Source organism: Lobosporangium transversale (assembly GCF_002105155.1).
Source record: "Lobosporangium transversale strain NRRL 3116 chromosome Unknown BCR41scaffold_1, whole genome shotgun sequence".
Lineage (NCBI taxonomy): Eukaryota > Fungi > Mortierellomycota > Mortierellomycetes > Mortierellales > Mortierellaceae > Lobosporangium > Lobosporangium transversale.
This window is the reverse complement of record NW_019028979.1, coordinates 215,656-233,392: the sequence shown is the minus strand read 5'-3', so window position 1 is coordinate 233,392 and position 17,737 is coordinate 215,656. Positions and strand designations below refer to the sequence as shown.

Genomic DNA, 17,737 nt, shown 5'->3' with positions numbered 1-17,737 from the left:
AGCATACCTCCTCTATTAAGCAGCAATGATTGCATCGACAAGCTCGCGGAAGTGTAGACACATCTCGGCTCCTTTTACAAGGAAAGAACCAACAAAAGACATCGGTAGGACGCGAAGGGGGAGTGAGTTGAAGGATACATACAGATTACTAACCATATATTCCAGATGGCTGATGATCCAATTAGAGCAAAAAGGTTGTGATTGCTTTAGACCTGGAAAGTTTTCTTCCATTGTAAGTATTTTTTATCAATTTAACGCTGCCGGGTGATCTTCGTGCCTCTTTCAGATTAGGTCCCTTGGATTTACCGTTGCCGCCGTGAACGAATAATATTTCCAAGGAGCGCTTACACTACCAGTTTATAAGACAAGTTGTTATTCGCCAGCTTTATTGTTCCAAACAAGGGGTTAGTACACAGAGATGTGATGGTTGGCCATCTACGTTATCAGCCACGACCTCTTTATTCTCAGTTGATAGGCGACAATGGAGAGTATCCTTGGGGTATGCACGCCAAACGCCAAGCGGAGGAGCCAAGTAGCCACAAGGAAATATTTGTATTCGAGCCATCGAAACAAGTACATGTCAGCAAACCTGCTGGACTAATTTAGAATCAGCACTTTCACACAGTCACGTCGAGGAGCATGTGGTTGATACGCGCAACGGCAATCCCGAAATATGAAGAGCAGAGTTTGTTGATTCTTCTTTTTCACTTTTTTCTTTTTCTTAATCCAGAAATCAATTCATCATGTTGCGTACCACTACCACCACCGCTGTCCGTGTCTTCAAGCCTGTCCAAGTCTCTACTGTTGCTCGTCGTATGTACAGCAACACCTTCAGTGACAAGGAGAGAGCAGAGGAGAACCAGTACATCCGTCAGAAGGTGAGAAAAAAAAAAAAAGAATTACCAAGAAGGATCTGAAGATTCATTCATTCATGTTCATTATGGCTACTTTAGCCTGCAATTCTGACAACATATCCATACAATACAGCATGAACACATCATTGAGCATCACGTTCGTGTTTTCGTGTCATTTGTGTATGGCAACTATTTTAACTCTTATCACTTTTTTTTTGCATGATGATCTATAGGAGGCTGAGCAGATCAAGAAGCTCAAAGAGCAGCTTGCTCAAAAGGAGAAGGAGATCGCAGAGCTCAAGAAGAATGGCGACAAGAAATAAAAGAAATGACTGTAAATTGCCTCATTGAATGCTTCCGTTCCCGCAGGACGCATCACTATCTTATTCCCTCCCAACATATTCTTACTGTCAAGCTTTTTTCTCTCCCATTGTTATAAAACAGTAGTGAGGGTCTTTTATGAATTCTAAAATCCCACACCCTATTAACAATAAAGAGAAAAAAAGATATCTTAAAAAAACCTTTTCATGATGAATGAGCTTGGTGTTATGGAGGGTATGTTATATCCTTGCAATTTTGTGAGATATACGTAATTTATTTATTTCCTGATTTCAATCTTTCTCCAGACGACCTGCAAGGAAAGACTTTGTCTCTCTCTTGTTCTTTTTACCCTCTCCATTGCCGCCAAAAAAAAAAAAAAAAAAAAAAAAAACATTCATCGGGTATGATTCTTTCTCATTTTCTGTCATAGTCCAAAACAGAGTGTGTATGTTCCTCTTTCTCCCTTGCTCTCTTCTATTATGTCTCTTATACGTATATGCTTATGAAATAATGAGATGTTGGTGAAGAAAGTCAATAATATTCAAGAAAACCAAACAGCTGAATGGGTGGAAGTCCGAAAAGAGAGGAAGAAAGAATGAGAAAATGAGAATGAGAGTGATGTAGTGATTTGGTTTGCAGCATTCGATGGACTTTACGATTAAATTTCTGACTGACCTGTGAGGCACAACGATGTTGCTTATTTTTCATTTGGCTTTTCAAATATAAACCATATTATGCTTCACTAACTACCACTGCTTATTCCACCTCAAACAGCCATATCGTGTCATTCATTCATTAAACGGAACGTAGCTCTATATAACCCAAGCAGCGGGAACTCATCAATTTCTTTCCCCCTATCCAAACTCACCTGCACCAGCACCGATATTTCAGGAGGCCGTTTGGTGAATTAATTTCCTTCTCAATACTCATTCACATTTATACTCATATTCCAACCGATTGTAGCCTGGTTCAGTACTCAACCCTTACCGACGTATTCATTGACACGTATTTGTATACCTCGATGGCAGCTCACACTTTTGCTCCCGAGGACGCATTACCTCCACCTAAATCCGCTGTCATTTACAGCAGAGATGGCAGAAAGAGGAGCCTTAACATTGACATGACAAAGCATTTCGCGCCAGCGCCTCATGACCATTCTATAGCCTCTCCAACTCCTACGAACTCTACCACAATCGGGACTGCATCCACTGTTGATGGTTCTACAGGCGCAATCAATGACGTCCGAGGATCTGCAAGCAGTGGTAGCAATGACCAAGGCGGCTTAACGACTTCTACCAGCACAAGTTCTTCACACAAAAAGAAGAAGAAGAAAAAGTCAAAGAAGAAGCTACTAGATAGAATCGAGGAGACAAATAGCAAAGCAAGTAAGGACGTCATCAATTCTGCTACTACGAGAGTGATGCATCGCCAAGCGCATCATCTTGGTTGCCAACATGAACATGGACATCGGCATCATCATAATTCGGGCCACCATCATCACCACGAAGAAGAAGATGACGAGGACGAGGACTTCTACTCGGACGAAGATGCTTATGATCCCGAGACCCCCGCTCTTGCATCCTCAGCGTGTCTAGACAGCACAGAAGGCCATAGTCATTCAGTATCATCAATGTCGGCACCACTAAGGCAAGGAACTACGATTAGCAATTCTGCTGAGTCAAGTTCAGCTAAAAAGAAGAAAAAGAAGAGAAAAAAATCTTCAACTGGGACGATGCCATCAATCAACATTCAACATAGCCACAATAGTCATGGGAACAATGGCTCTAATTCAAAGTCCATGGTCCCAACTTCCCACAGAAATGGCCATGAGCGTTCAACAACCAAGCATGTACATGATGGCGGTCATACTCAAAACGATGGCTTTTGGCATTATTCGGACGCAGAGGAACGTCAGCGGATCAGAGAGTTTTGGTTCCAGCTACGAGAGGAAGAACGTCGATCTCTTGTCCGTGTTGAAAAAGAAGCTGTTCTGAAAAAAATGAAGGAACAACAACGGCACTCTTGTTCCTGCTCCCTGTGTGGTCGTAAACGGTAGGCCTGACTGAATATTTCTAACTTTTTTTTTATATTCACATTCGCAGGTGACACAATTCCAATACCCGGCTTTTAACTATAGGAGCTATCGCTTATTTACTACGATAGGACGGCTATAGAGGAGGAGTTGGAGCTGCTTTATGATGCTTATTACGACGAACTGGAGCAATATGCCAATCAACAACAGCCATCAGACGGTCATGCTCTCACATATGCTCAGCACTCGCCTGTATTTGAAGATGATGATCTCTCCGATGAATCTAGAGGCTCAGACGAAGAAGAAGAAGACGAAGAAGAGGATGATGAGGATGATGAAGATGGATATGAAGATGAGGAAGAAGAGGAAGATTACGAAGACGAAGTCAGTACTCGTAAAGCGCCCTTTTCTTACCGGAGTGGCTTTCCAAATACCCTTCAGGCCAAAGGTACTCTCTTTTGCCTTCATTCAACAGCAACTCAGATCATGATATAATTCGGGCCACATGAGCTGAATATTGGTCCTTTAGGCATTTGTAGCTCACTGAACAAAAAAAAATATTCGCAACTGATTAGGCAACATCCTTACCGTTGCTGAGGACCTACTCGAAAACGACGGCAAAAAGTTTTTAGAGATGATGGATAGATTGGCAGATCGGAAAGTCCAACGCGATGATGAGCTGATGGATAATCGAGGAGTTTACGAGGAATTTGACGACGATGAGGACGGCGATTTCGAGGATGATGGTGTCGAAGAGGTAAACACTAGAAGCAACAAAACAACAGAGATTTTTTTTTTTTTGTTTCCTGAACAAAGCTTTTTTTTTTTTTTTTTTTTTTTTTTGCTATAGGATGCCTTGACAAAAGAGCAGCGTATGGAGGAAGGACGCCGTATGTTTCAAGCATTCGCCGCACGGATGTTTGAGCAACGGGTCCTGAGCGCATACCGCGAAAAAGTGGCTCAGGAAAGGCAAGAACGCCTCCTGGCTGAGTTAGAAGAGGAGTCACGGCAGGAACAACTCCGTGAAGAGCGGAAAGAACGAGAAAAAGAGCGGAAGCGCGACAAGAAGAGGTGTGTTATTTATTTTCCTTTGTAGCTTGTTCTAACTATATTGTGTAGGGATAAAACACTATTTCCATGTACTAATGGTTATTTGAAATCCTTTCAGGTTGCAACGACAGCAAAAGGAAGAAGAAAGAGCCGCTAAAGAAGCCCTGCGCTTAGCTGAAGAAAAGCGATTACTAGAAGAACGGGAGCGAAAACTAGAAGCAGACCGAAAGCGACGAGAAGAAGAGCGGCGTGCTAAAGAAGAGGAAAAGAGGTTACGCGAGGAAGAGCGGCTGAAGAAGGAGGAAGAACGGAAACGCAAGATCAAGGAAGAGAAGGCACGTGAGATTGAGAAAGAGCGTAAGCGCAAGGAAGAACAGCATGCTAAAGAGCAGGAAGAACTAGTACGGAAGGCAGAGCTCGAAGCACAGAAGGTAGCAGAAGAGGCGGTTAAGGAAGCTAAGCGATTGGAGCAAGAGGTCTATCTGAAGCAGCAGCTCGCTGAAGAACAGAAACGACAACAGGAGTTACGCCAGAAGGAGCAAAAAGTCAAAGAAGACCTCGAAAAATTGGAGTGGGAGACTGCTTCTGCTGCAGCTGCAGGAAAGGAAGTAGCTGTAACGGAAGAGATAGTTGCCGCAGTGTTGGAAAATAGCTCGCATGATCTCGCCCCTGAGAGCATTACAACATCAATATCATTAAATCGTGATGGAACTACCGTTTCGAGATCAGGTATTGCCAGTGTCACGCATGGGTCACAAAGTCGGTCGCCCACTATGCCCTTATCAACCTCACCACTCCATGCTGAAGAATCTTTGATCAACCAGTCTCAACCTGCACAAGGCCCTTCAACGTCGCTTGCAAATAGTCTATGGTCCAACCCATATTCAGCGCAAAGTATTTCCCAGCCTCAGCTCCAACCAATGTTTGCATCAACTATGCAACAAGGCCTCTTTAGACCTCCGGGGCACTTTGGTCCCATTAGCGGCGACCTCGATCCCTTCTCATCTCGTATGGGTTATACTACTGGTCGCGGTGGGTATATGGGAGCATCGCATCAGAATGCTTCAACATTCCAAAGCGAGCCTCAACACCATCTTTCGTCTAATCAACTTCCTCAGCAGATGGGCGGACTTCGTTCACCAGGATTAAATTCAATTGGGTTCGGTCAGATCAATGTTCCTTCAAAGCAGCTGCTTACCTTGATGAACCCCAATTCTGCGCCAGGAAGCCATGAGTTAACAAACAGCAATGGGTCGCCATTACACAGCCCACCAGCCTTGGGAGCCATTGGGACCCCTATCGGTTCTTTTGGCCCTATATCACCTATCGGACATACCCGAAGGACATCCACACCTTATGGGACATCATCAGGCGATGTGATTAAACCTATTCAGCGTCCGGTCCCCATCGGTAGACCAAAGGACAGCCAAACTCATTCCCACATGTCCAGTAGCTTTGATGGTATCTCGCTCGGACTTTCAGGATTAACAATCGGTTCTGAGCTTGACCGGAGGCCTAGATCACCGTCTTTGAATCTTGCAGGAGGATCAGCTCTGGACTTGGATGGGATTGCTCTTGGTAAGGATGCACTACGGCCAACGGGTGATGGGGCTGATCATCCCAGTTTACATGCCTTTGGCAACGAGAATGGATCTATACAAACACTCAGTTCAAGCGATCGTAACCAGCGTGAGAGTTCATTTTTTAGCAATTCGTTCTTTGGAAGCCGGATGAACGGCCATGGTATGAGACGTTTGTTTTACAGCAGGCTTACTTGACTTTGCTTTGTCATATTTTATTAACATTTTCAAAAATGACTTTTCTTTAACGACACTCCAGATCCTTTCTTAGCATCAGACTTTTCGTCTTTCGGACATCAACTGCAGAGCCATGGATCATTGCCTAATGCTTCTCACTTCATGCCCCCTTATTCTATGCACATTCCAACATCGCCACACAATCAACAACAGCACTTGCAACATCAGCAGCAGCTCTTTATGCAGCAGCAGTTTATGCACCCTAATCTGCAGGATTTACAGCCACAGCAGTTAGGCTTGAGCCCGCCCCCTTTAAATGGATCTAATACTTGGAGTCGTACCAATTTCATGAGACCACCTCACATGAATGGCCCTGGTGGAACCGTTGTGAACAGTAGCGGGAATGGAAGCTCGTCAAACATTGGATTAATGTCTTCTACCTCACGCGCACACTCGCCGCCACCAGTCTTAGGAGGTAGCCTACATAACGGAAGCGGAGGAGCGGGTGGACTCCATAGCCCATTACTACCCATCGGACCGCCCAATGGGCCGTCTAGTCATTTACAACAGCAACAACAGCAACAGCAACATCAATATGGTCACTTTCCCAGTAACGGAGCCAATGGGAGCCTTGGGTTGACGGTTGGATCAGGCCGAAAATCGGTGAGCCACCTACCACCATTAAGGCATGGTAGTCTCTCTAGTGATGCTTCTTCAAACAATAGCAGTGGCAGCGCTAATAGTAACTCGACTGGTCTGGTGATGGAAAATGACCGACTCTCTAATGGATTTCGTGGCGCTGGTGCCGGTTATACATCCCATCATATTCAACAGTAACATCATATAAGTGTTATGGGCGAGGCTGCAGGCTCAAGAGATCCAACGCACGAGCCGTAAAAAAAAAAAGAAAAGAAAAGAAAAAGAAATCGCAGCGGCTGTACAGTTCACACTTATGCACAACTCCATTTACTAAACCTCACATTTATGCACTTTCTCACATATATTCTCACGCCTTTATTTTTTACTCATAATGTACTTTTGCCTTCACAGATTTGACAGAAACAAAGAACAAGTAAACAAAACAAACAAAGCATTCACGGCAATTGTGATTATTGAAATTGATATTGGTATTGATAGATAGACTATTTGTCGACTGTATTATTTAGTTTTGCTTTGTCTTCCTCTCATACATGTTAGCATATCGACCCAAAGCCCAAATGGTGAAGATGTGCTTATAGTTTGGATAAGAGATGGAGCAAGAATGGTTAAAGATCCCCTCAATGGCCTCTTGTTTCCACTGCCCATCCTTTTGTTGGCGACCCATGATCAGTTTGATACCACGCTCAATAGCGGTGTGATCTGGGCATTTGGCAGCCATCAGGGCCATGAGAGCCCAAGCGGTCTGAACCACTTGAGAATTCTCATGTTCGACGTAGCGATGTTGTTCGCATGACTTGTAGGACTCTCCCCAGCCACCATCCTCACGTTGCTTTGACAGCAGGAATTGGCAGGCCTTGCGGAGAGCCTCACTGTTGTCGTATGAAAGCCCCACACTGCTTAGAGATTCACATGCAAACATTGTAGCGTAGGTAAAGCAAATAGCCCAGGAACCGTACCAGGAACCGTCTTCCCTTTGGACACTGTGGATGTACTTGACTGCGCGTGTAATGGTAGCACTAAATTCAAAAGGAAAGAAAGATGATTGAGTATTTTTTTTTTTTTTTTTTTTTTACAACCAGCTCACTCGTAACGTACTCAATTTCGTCGCGGCGGTAATCCGGATGCTGTTCACGGAAGTAGGTGAGACCGAGGACACAGGCGGTGGAACACTCTGGGTAGCAGTACTCAATCATGATGTTGCCAAAGACTTCTGCAGGGTTGATCCACTCAAGCCAAGCAGGGCCACGGACAGATTCATAGGAAGCAAATCCACCACTCTTGTTTTGCATATCCAGTACAATATCGACTGCTTGCTTCAATCTCTCGAGAGGAATGCGTTCTTCGGTATAGCTTTTTTTTTTTTTTTTTTTTTTTATATATATAGTAAATTTCGGATTAGTAATGATGGAGATGAAAGCATCAATATACATAAATACTATACAGTGACAGTCGATCCTTTCAAAGATGCTCAGAAATGCTTTTCTTACTCTAGCTTTCCTTGCAAAAGCAAGACAGCCTTGAGACCTTCGGCGGTACAATCAGAGACAGTGTATCCCTGGAACCTGTTGCTGAAGGGCCAAGAACCTAAGGTGCGATCACGCCAGCCTTCCTTCATGAATGGAGGGTTGCGCTTGATCTGGCAGTCGTCCAAAAACAAAAGGGCTTTCTTCATGGCTTCATGATTCTGGGGCTCATGTGCCAATCCAGATTCCATAACACCCTGAATCAGCAAGGCAGTGTCCCACAACTGCGAGCCATTTGTTCCGTTCATCATCATCCCACCGCCTGACATCCTAAAAGAAATAGATGTTTGATTTTTTTTTTTTTTTTTTTTTTTTTTTTTTAACAAAACTGTACAGTTCGAGATATAATTCAAGCAAGCCAATTTCCCTTAATGGATTAGATAGTTGATTGTGTAAAGAGCTCTTACCACATAAAATCAATGTTGTTGTCTACATGTTTCTTGAAGGCTTCAGAGTCCTTGCCCTCTTCATAAAATGCCGCCAACATGTTCATGCACTTGTTGACTGGACCAATATCAAGATAATGAGTGTTTTCATCCTCATATTTGACCTGAGCATAAGCAGCTTTCAAAGCTTGGGCGCGGAGGCCAACACGAGGGGTGAACATCTCGACTATGGCGAGACCGCTGTTCAAGAAATTCAAGAATTTTGTGTGAGGATAATATTCATCCGCTTTACAGATGTTGTTGCGTTGTTGACTCCAATTAATGGATTCATAGGGTTGAGTATACAACTCTTGACGCAACTGACGAGTAAGATCGGTCAAGGGAGCAGTGGCTCGACGACCATAGAGGTAACTCATGGGGATGTAGACGTTACGGGTATGACACCAGTAACGAGCAGGATGAAAAGGTAAGAAATGGGGTAACAGCCACAGCTCAGGAGGTACAGGGTTCATGCCATCCCAGTCGTACACACCTAATGTGGCCATCCAGAACTTGCCCCAAGAAGGTGATCCTGTTGCCCCACCTAATAAGGGAGCACAAAAAAAAAAAAAAAAAAAAAAAAGATCAACATCAATAAACGTGGGAAATGTGAACAATATTTTTTTGACTGTGTGCTGTAAAAGCAGCTATTTACCGAGTTTATGAAGGGTTCCGCGGGCCTTAACACATACGGGGTGTTCGGCGTCGACACCCAACAGGCGCAGGACAATATAATTGAGTGCAGTTCCGAATACTGTCGAATGTCCTTCAATATGCCTTTGTCCAAAGAAAAGAAAAGAAATGTTTATACATGTTTATACGTGTTGACGTTGTCATGCGAGTTGGCCGCCCAATAAAAAAGTAAAAAAAAAAAAAAAAAAAAAAAAGTAGTAAAAAAAAAAAGAAGGCTTACAATCCCCATCCTCCGTCTTGTTTATCAGCTCTGTTGAACAGATATTGGATAATCTCTTCTGACCATCCATCAGGTAACTTTGTACTGGTGCTATAGTAGGCGATAACCAGTCCAGGGATCAGGAACATGGGACCACCATATTCACCCGCCCAAAATCCTTCTTCGTTCTGTAGACGCTTAAAGAACTCGAAGGCATTTCTGGCAGACTCGAGTGCTGTGGTCGCTTTGGGAAGCTCAGGAGCATCCTAAAGAAAGAAGAGAGAGAGAGAGAGAATGAGAATGAAGAGGTGAGTTGTTTATGTTTATGAATGTGAACAAAGTCCGTGCATTCAAGTCCAAAGTACACAAACTGCAAAATCAAAATTACCAGCTTCAGATCGAGCCAATACTTCTCAATGTCGGTTTGAGGATTGGCCTTACTCTCTTCCTCGCTGACATAGTGCCAGGTCTGTCTGCCTTGGTTAAACCGCAGACGCCAACGAGTTCTGTCTGTGGCATAATGTGTTGTTGTGTGGACGATAGTCGATCCAGTCATGGCAGCTTCAATTGATGGATTTATATAATATGGTCAATGTGTGTGGAGTTGATCCTTAAAAGAAACTTTTTTCGATATTATAATGTATATTAGACGAAAGAGAGAGAGGGAGAGAGAAGAAAGAAGGGAAGTGAGTCGAAGGTGAAGTTAAATAAATGAATGAAGTGCATGAATGAAAGAAGGAGTTGAAATGATGGTTCAGAATGAAGGTGGCCTGATTTTTGTTTTTTTGTGATACTTTTCTTCCTTTGCACAGAACTCACAGAACTTGTTTAAATCCCGTATCAAATCTTGCCATTGGCCGACTTCGAGCCCTGATTATGCACAAAAATAGAGAGTCAAATTCATTTCCATGTCATATGAAAACAATCCACAGTTTGAAATGGCCTGACCGCAGTCTCATTTATTTTCCAAATAAATCAATCTACAAGAATTTATCTTCGGTCTCTGTCGCGTAAACAAAAGAAAAGTATGGAAGTATTATATATATACTTGTATATGGTATTTATACCATAGAAGCATTAGAATAGAATATTAATACTATGGAGACATCTGAACACCTTCCTACTCTCCATCATATCAATATTACCTTGCTTTTTGCTTGAATCAACTCACTTGATACAACATTCAAAAAAAAAAAAAAAAAAAAAAAAAAAAATCATGCCACTTTTTTATTTCAAAAAAAAAAAAAAAAAAAAAAATCATGTCCGCCAGATAATTCTCATTCGATTTATAAAATGGTTGTGGCATCAAATGGTTTGACCTCATTATCCCATATCGAACCGAGCCGGACGAAAATATGGTAACCAAAACATAAACAAACATTGCCTTGGTGCTTTCTTCCTAGGATGGCCCTATTTCTAAATAGCTCTTCACATCCAGCAGATCATAGCAATTGGTAATCAAAAGGTTAATACTGTATGAAGAAAATTAACTTTTCTACTCATTTATTCTTTCCTTTCTCTCTATGCCTTCCACAAGAGTACACGCCCATCAACAGTGTTGACAGCCAAGATATTAGAGGACGGATGCGATGCCATCCCAATGACCTCGCCTTCCACCACAGGAACCGACTTTATCCATTTCCCAGTGTCGGAATAGAAAGCATGCACCTGGCTGTTCTCTGCTAAACAGTAGACAATTTCCGATTGGGGTGACAACGTCAAGGCCAAGTAATCTGTCATGGGCACACCCAGCCCTTCTTTCTTGGCATCAGGTCCATCTCCAACAGTGCCTGCTGCTCTTGCCGCTGCTGCTGCTCCCAGGTCTTTGACCGCTCCTTCTGTTTGACTTTCTGGAGACGTGAATTTGCGAATAGGTTCACCTTCCATCGTCAACAAATAGGCTGTGGGGGACTTCATGCAGACAAGGATTTGATTCGGTTTAGGAAATGGAATACATGAATTGACTGTTAATCCTGCAACACCTGCCATCGTCCCTGTTCCATCATGCGGTGAGAAAGATTTTAGGCAGTTGGCAGTTTTATAATCCCAGATCTAATAAAGCAATGAAGCAACGCATACAATCTTTAGTTTACTTGTCTATTGTTGAACAATATGAGTTCTTTTACAAGTTAGTTTATACACTTTTTTTTTTTTTTTTTTTTACCTTGATGGTACCATCAGAACTTGAGCTCATGACTTGTGTCCCGTCGAGGGAGAAGGCTGCATGATTCACAAACGATGTATGGCCTCTGAACTCTCTTAGCATTTTGCCAGATTTAAGGCCATGTAAGCTATCAATATCATAAACACATGTAAAGTTTGACCGTCTAATATGTCAGCCTATTACTTGCCCTCCATTCTAACTCTTTCTCTTCCTCCCACCCACCAAAAGCTGATATGCTCATCGTCTCCCTTACCGAATTGTAAGATCAAATGAAGTACTGAGAACTTGAGTTCCATCAGGTGAGAAACAGATCGAAGTTACACCACCTTGATGAGCTGGTGAGTAGCGTCGAAGACATTGGCCTGTTTGAATCTTCCACACCTTGATCTTTCCATCCTGTGCCCCCGATGCTAGCATTTCGCTATCTTTACTGAAAGCGAGGCACAAAACCGCGCTTTCCATAGCCATCAAATTATCCTATGAAGCCATCCAAATATATATTAATAAATATGTGCTGTATGTATTTTTGACTCTGATAATGTGCAATGTGCGTTGTATCGCAAATTATTACCTCGGCTTGGTATTTCAAATCCTTTCGGAGTTTTGCTGTAAGATAGTTCCAAATTTCAATAAAGCCATCCATACTTCCTGTGACGAGATATTGTCCATTTGGAGAGAATGCTACACATTCAGCATGCTGTTTCTTGGGGAACTGATGTTTGTACAGATTTTTATGGGCTGGTAAGTACCAAATGAAGACATAAAAGATTATCATGCCCTTTTGCCCTTTTGCTTTTTTTTTTTTTTTTTTTTTTTTTTTTTTGAAAGACTAAAAGGTATATCAAGCTTAGCTTTACCTTGATTGTATTGTAGCATTTGATAGGCACATCATCTGTCTCTGCTTGAACAACAGGAACTGTGCCTCTAAAGAGATCGTATGCGGAATCTGGTGGCAACATTCCTTGTTGTTCTTGGAATTTGAGGGCCTGTCCTAACAATGTGACCAGTCTCGAGGGTGCCACCACTGTGACTTCACTTGATAACGCTTGCGCAATGATCTGTCTCCGCTTCTCTTTTGAAACACCATTAGGATAAGCTTCCCTGGGGTCGAAATGGGTACGTGACAAGACATGCTCTAGATGCAAATACCGATCCGGGAACTGATCCCTGAGTAACTGTGTTGGTGTGGTCTGACGAAGAAGCGTTCGAGCTGTGCCGATTTCGCGCATTTCTACAAGTTCAATTACGATCTATGGCATTTTTTTAAGCAAAATCATGGGAATGGTGTTTATGGGCTGGTAGTCAAATCCAAGTCAACAGGGATGCTGAAGCTTTATTGCTGATTCATATCTTCATGTCTGTAAAGAGCATAGGGCAGTTGTGGGGGGTTATTTACCTGTTCATACAAGTCCATTAACTTCTTTTCTGGAATCTTGAGTTGCGACACAACACGCAAAACATTATCCCAGTTCCCTTGCAAAATTTCGGACGTAAATGCCTCAATGCTATCCACAGTATTGAGGACCACCGTTGTCTCCTCCTATTTAACATTTCGGAGACAGATCGAATAAAGAGTCAAAATGCTGCACTGGATCCATTTAGACACTTCCTTATTTCGCTCCTCTGGTTTCATGTTTTCAAATATTCATTCCATGCGAAAATGCCATATAAACACGAATATATATTTCTTTTTCTTCTTCTTCTTCTTCTTCTTCTTTTTTTTTTTTTTTTTTTTCCTCATGCCTGAAGCGCTGCCAATGTGTTGAGCAAATTATTCTCCTTCAGAAACTGTTGGATAAGCCGAATTACACTATATGCGAAACAAATAAATAAAAAAAAACTTTGTTAGGACAGCAGAAGTAGTCGAATTCCAATGTTGACTGGTTTATGATCGAGTAATGCGACAAATGTATACCTACTCGCTCGACTCGATCTCCATAGTGTTTGTGGTTGAGGACGACATGACAGGCTGTTGGTTGAAAGTGTTGAATCTGAAGCAGCCAACTGCAAGAGGAAAAGAATATTGCTTACATGGAGAGATGCATTTCAGCTAAGACATTTGCAATTACAGAACTTCTGTATTCTAAAAGTAGACTATGCACCTCAATGCAGATACAGGAACCTACAACACAATCATCGTCATTGCAGCAGACACCGACTGACCTTTTTATTTTTTTAAGCATCCTAATTTCGCTGTCATTCGGTTTTTGATTCTTTCTTCACCTCATTTTTTATTCATTACAAGCATCGCCACAAGTATATTCAAATAAATTTCAACAACAAGTACGGACGCACCAACACTGCTTCATTTGCTTCTACTGCTTTTTTTATTTTTATTTTTTATCAGCCTCAGCCCAGCTCTAATAAGCAAGCACAATCAACTGACCAGTTGCCAAGACTACACAACACACATTACCATTTAATAGCCCATTCATAGAAAGCGATCTTATTCTCACATGTCTCAAACAAACGACGCCGCAAGCCAGGTTATTGCCAATAACATGAAGCCAGTCCAGGTTAAGCTTGTTCTGCTTGGTAATACTTTTTTTTTTTTTTTTAATTCCAGTTTGTTTCCGCCGGGGTTTCTTTTTCTTTTTTTCTTTGATACGTCTCGCCCAGTACCCATGACATGACCAGTTTAAACGTACTTTCGTGTTGCGCACCTCGAATGAAAAGGAAAAAAAAAAAAAAAAGACAGACAGATTATCTGTTCAGCGTTTCTTTATCTGGATGAGCAAAAAGTGACAGCGAGCAGTTCTTGTGATAGAGTTGGTCTCAATTCGCTCAACGAGATGGAGATATACTTTTTTTTTTTTGTTGTTGTTATTGAAATTCCTGTTGTTTCTCGAGTTATGTTGCACCTTTCTGTCACCTCCTGTTACATTGAGCCCAAAAGAATTCTTCAACTTTAACATGTTGGAATCACTCCTTTTCCATGGCTGCTACACAAAAAACCTGCTGATACTCAGGCACAACTTTAACCAACATGTGCCCAGCAAAAAACAAAGCAATACTACGAATCTAAGGAAAGTTTTTTTTTTATAAAAAAAAAAAAAAAAGAAAAAAAAAAAAAACACAGGAAGCCTGTTCAGATGTCAGGAGGTTCTTTTTTGTAAAGATGTGAGGAAGGGATAGTTTATTTATTTTTTTGTTTTCAGGCAGTGGACACCATTTGGACTGACGGGCAGTGGTAGTAATGACATGATGTTGAAACTACTGTTTATCCAAAGGGATTTTATTTTATTTTTTCTAGGTGCATCATTTGTATTTTTTTAGAGCCAGTTGCCAGCAATTTTTTTTTTTTTTTTTTTTTTTTTTTGGGACAAAGGAGATCCACAAATATGACATCGATACATTCGACATTGTGGAAAGAATGAGGATCATTCCAATGGTTCGATATCTACTCAAGCGATAGTAATAATCATTCCATCCGAAGACGCCATGCCCATACACATATTGCTTTACTGTATTTTATTTGTATTTAGAGAGAATGCGTTTTTGTTAGAGTATGGAGAGATCTTTGGACAACTTGTGAACCATGGATATGAACAAGCTTATTTTATGATTATTATTATTTTGCTTGCGTTGTTTGTGATCACACATTGACAAAAAACACGCCATCTTATTTTTCGATTTGGTATAGGCGAGGCTGCTGTTGGAAAGTCGAGTCTTGTTCTTCGATTCGTAAATGACGAGTTTCAGGAGAACAAGGAGCCAACCATTGGAGGTAAGCTGTCTGTTTTTATACTCTGTCAAGAAAAAGGACTGTGCGATTACCGTCTTGGATATCAGGAAGAGAACAGGGACAAACAATGCATGATATGATTGTCGCCATCTGATTGACCATGCTTTTTTATTTTTATTTTAGCTGCCTTTTTGACTCAAAAATGCCGGCTGGAAGACAAGGTCATCAAGTTTGAAATCTGGGACACTGGTAAGCAGGACGGACCATTCATGTCATAGGAAGGCACAAGAGTTTGCTTGATTTTAATCATGTTCTTTATGTGCTGTGATCATTTTATAGCCGGACAGGAGCGCTTTCACTCGCTTGCACCCATGTACTATAGGAATGCCCAGGCTGCTGTGGTTGTTTACGATGTCACTAAGGCTGTACGTAGTCTTTTTTTTTTTTTTTTTTTTTTTTTTTGGGTGTGTTATTTTTATTGTCGTTTGAATTTGAAGTCTCTGGAAAACTACATGTACTGAAATCCATCTTGACTGTGTTTATTAAATACAAAACATAGTCGTCACTCGAAAAGGCAAAGTCTTGGGTCAAAGAGTTGCAGAGACAGGCTAATCCCAACATTGTGATTGCATTGACGGGAAACAAGGTTGATTTGGTCTCAACTGGACGAAAGGGTCGTAGGACAAGCGAGAGTGATCAGGATGAGGAGGAGGAGCAGGAGGCAATGGATTTGGATGAAGATGAAGAGGATGATGAAGATTATGGTATTAGTCGTCAGGTCCCAACAGAAGAGGCGAGTGCGTATGCACAAGAGGCTGGTTTGTTGTTCTTTGAGACATCGGCCAAGAATGGTGAAGGTGTTGCAGAGGTTTTCACGGAGATTGCCAAAAAGATTCCTCTAGAGCACATTCTCTCATCGACCCGTGGTTCTCGAGCTGGAGGTGTGGGTGGCAGTAATGGACGTGTGGATCTGCAGAATGGCGCCAATGGCCAGCGTTTGGGTGGGCAGCAAGACAAAGGAGGTTGTGCCTGCTAAATGAATTTAGAGCATGTCTATCTCATTGGCTTTCATTTCTTTCCTTTTTTTTTTTTTTTTTTGTAAAGTTGTCCATTTTTCTCATTCCTGTATCTTCGTATATCATTCAAACTTTTTTGTACCTTCCACCTGTTTGTTCTCATCCTTTTCATCTTGTCATCGGTTGACGTGATCTAGCAGATTATAAAAAAAAAAAATGCCAGGGCAAAAATAAAGAATAAAGGCATTAAAAGGCATTAAAAAAGAGATTATACAACAATGCCCGAAAGGGTCGGAACAAATATCAAAGTCGGATACATTCCGAGACTCATCTTTGGGAGAGAGAGAGAGAGAGAGAGAGAGAGAGAGAGAGAGAAGGGGGTTTGTGTGTGTCAGGTGGAAATGAGTAACGTAATGGTGAAATTAGGGTCAGGGCCCAGAGATTGGTGCCAAATCAATAAGCTTGTGTACACAATAGACTATAGACTATAGGACTATGTGTAGTATAAATGATGATTATCATCAGGGAAGAAAGGAGAGGTGTTAGTGCGCTAGTGCGGATGACGTGCCCCGGAGATGAGTAAGTTGGACCCAACGAAAGTAAAATAAATGTCAGGGTATATAAAATATATATATATTTTTATATACATCTATACATCTGTAAATATAAATATTAAAATAATACAAGTTTATTTCATTATCACATAAAGTATTAGAGTAGCATTTATATAGATGTACATGTATAAATTATATAACACATGTATATATCTACATGTATTTGTGCAAGGATATTACACACTTAAAAAAGCAATTCAGATTGAGTCAAAGAATAAAGAATATAAAAGAGCGCTTCATTCTTTGAAATGTACGAATTACGCTTATCCTGTTCGTTCAAAATGCTTCCCTTGTTTACATGTACAGTACAAGAAATTATAATTAAGCATTAGGGACGGTTGGGTGGTGCACCTTTTTTTCTTTTTTCTTTTTTCTTTTTTCTCTACTTCTTTCTATTAGTCCCCCTTTCTTCTTTCCTCTTCTTCTTCTCTTTTGCTTCTTCTTCACAGCTGCACTGCTTTTACTATTACTATTTTAATACCATCATCATTGTCATAACTACCTTCATTATTAATATATTAATATCATTCCACTCAAGTGCCTCCTAATCTTGCCCCAGGCACAGGAACAGGAACAGGAACAGAAACAAATCACTGCCACTACCATCCTCACCTCCTCCTTCACTCACACCTCCTCTTTTATTTTTAAGCTTTTTTTTAAAAAAAAAAAACAAAAACCATCGCCCATTTCTCTCTCCTTTTTTTTTTTTTTTTTAAACATTACTTCCAATTGAATTGCATTGCA

The 17,737-nt window shown here is 41.4% G+C and overlaps 5 protein-coding genes across 5 annotated transcripts; 3 read left to right on the top strand and 2 right to left on the bottom strand.

The window, feature by feature from the left end:
- Positions 1 to 743: 743 nt before the first annotated feature.
- BCR41DRAFT_391103 (hypothetical protein) lies at positions 744 to 1,177 on the top strand (the record flags this gene model as incomplete). The annotated part of the gene is made up of 2 exons (XM_022028328.1): positions 744 to 878; positions 1,088 to 1,177. The coding sequence occupies 2 exons, from the start codon at positions 744 to 746 to the stop codon at positions 1,175 to 1,177; spliced, it is 225 nt and encodes a 74-aa protein (XP_021886331.1).
- A 2,319-nt stretch (positions 1,178 to 3,496) lies between these two features.
- BCR41DRAFT_1482 (hypothetical protein) lies at positions 3,497 to 7,014 on the top strand. The gene is made up of 5 exons (XM_022019584.1): positions 3,497 to 3,655; positions 3,737 to 3,964; positions 4,058 to 4,278; positions 4,376 to 6,000; positions 6,097 to 7,014. The coding sequence occupies exons 2-5, from the start codon at positions 3,842 to 3,844 to the stop codon at positions 6,849 to 6,851; spliced, it is 2,724 nt and encodes a 907-aa protein (XP_021886330.1). The 5' UTR covers positions 3,497 to 3,655; positions 3,737 to 3,841; the 3' UTR covers positions 6,852 to 7,014.
- On the bottom strand, positions 7,015 to 10,275 carry BCR41DRAFT_330124 (terpene synthase). The gene is made up of 7 exons (XM_022021740.1): positions 9,903 to 10,275; positions 9,536 to 9,780; positions 9,278 to 9,399; positions 8,605 to 9,166; positions 8,162 to 8,467; positions 7,770 to 8,024; positions 7,015 to 7,690 (listed from the first exon to the last, which is right to left on the bottom strand). Exons 1-7 carry the CDS (start codon positions 10,068 to 10,070, stop codon positions 7,177 to 7,179), a joined length of 2,172 nt encoding a protein of 723 aa, XP_021886329.1. The 5' UTR covers positions 10,071 to 10,275; the 3' UTR covers positions 7,015 to 7,176.
- Positions 10,276 to 10,878: 603 nt separating this feature from the next.
- Positions 10,879 to 13,661, bottom strand: BCR41DRAFT_343847 (WD40 repeat-containing protein SMU1-like protein). Its single transcript, XM_022022368.1, has 8 exons — positions 13,598 to 13,661; positions 13,422 to 13,488; positions 13,075 to 13,218; positions 12,536 to 12,928; positions 12,250 to 12,390; positions 11,932 to 12,155; positions 11,679 to 11,805; positions 10,879 to 11,566 (listed from the first exon to the last, which is right to left on the bottom strand). The coding sequence occupies exons 1-8, from the start codon at positions 13,639 to 13,641 to the stop codon at positions 11,036 to 11,038; spliced, it is 1,671 nt and encodes a 556-aa protein (XP_021886328.1). The 5' UTR covers positions 13,642 to 13,661; the 3' UTR covers positions 10,879 to 11,035.
- Positions 13,662 to 13,869: 208 nt separating this feature from the next.
- On the top strand, positions 13,870 to 16,477 carry BCR41DRAFT_343844 (ras-domain-containing protein). The gene is made up of 6 exons (XM_022022367.1): positions 13,870 to 13,961; positions 14,105 to 14,213; positions 15,322 to 15,405; positions 15,547 to 15,612; positions 15,703 to 15,788; positions 15,923 to 16,477. The coding sequence occupies exons 2-6, from the start codon at positions 14,135 to 14,137 to the stop codon at positions 16,397 to 16,399; spliced, it is 792 nt and encodes a 263-aa protein (XP_021886327.1). The 5' UTR covers positions 13,870 to 13,961; positions 14,105 to 14,134; the 3' UTR covers positions 16,400 to 16,477.
- The last annotated feature ends 1,260 nt before the right edge of the window (positions 16,478 to 17,737 follow it).

Bases quoted from the DNA above. Each gene is read 5' to 3' on its own strand.
- BCR41DRAFT_1482 (XM_022019584.1), top strand. From the start codon at position 3,842: ATGATGGATAGATTGGCAGATCGGAAAGTCCAACGCGATGATGAGCTG. The intron at 3,965-4,057 runs GTAAACACTAGA...TTTTTGCTATAG, and splicing joins AGGATGATGGTGTCGAAGAG to GATGCCTTGACAAAAGAGCA. The intron at 4,279-4,375 runs GTGTGTTATTTA...AAATCCTTTCAG, and splicing joins CGGAAGCGCGACAAGAAGAG to GTTGCAACGACAGCAAAAGG.
- BCR41DRAFT_330124 (XM_022021740.1), bottom strand. From the start codon at position 10,070: ATGACTGGATCGACTATCGTCCACACAACAACACATTATGCCACAGAC. The intron at 9,781-9,902 runs GTAATTTTGATT...TTCTTTCTTTAG, and splicing joins ATTGGCTCGATCTGAAGCTG to GATGCTCCTGAGCTTCCCAA. The intron at 9,167-9,277 runs GTAAATAGCTGC...CTCCCTTATTAG, and splicing joins CGGAACCCTTCATAAACTCG to GTGGGGCAACAGGATCACCT.
- BCR41DRAFT_343847 (XM_022022368.1), bottom strand. From the start codon at position 13,641: ATGTCGTCCTCAACCACAAACACTATGGAGATCGAGTCGAGCGA. The intron at 12,156-12,249 runs GTAATAATTTGC...ATGGCTTCATAG, and splicing joins ATTTGAAATACCAAGCCGAG to GATAATTTGATGGCTATGGA. The intron at 11,806-11,931 runs GTAAGGGAGACG...TGATATTGATAG, and splicing joins TCATTTGATCTTACAATTCG to CTTACATGGCCTTAAATCTG.
- BCR41DRAFT_343844 (XM_022022367.1), top strand. From the start codon at position 14,135: ATGTCTCAAACAAACGACGCCGCAAGCCAGGTTATTGCCAATAACATG. The intron at 15,406-15,546 runs GTAAGCTGTCTG...TTTTTATTTTAG, and splicing joins CAAGGAGCCAACCATTGGAG to CTGCCTTTTTGACTCAAAAA. The intron at 15,789-15,922 runs GTACGTAGTCTT...TACAAAACATAG, and splicing joins TTTACGATGTCACTAAGGCT to TCGTCACTCGAAAAGGCAAA.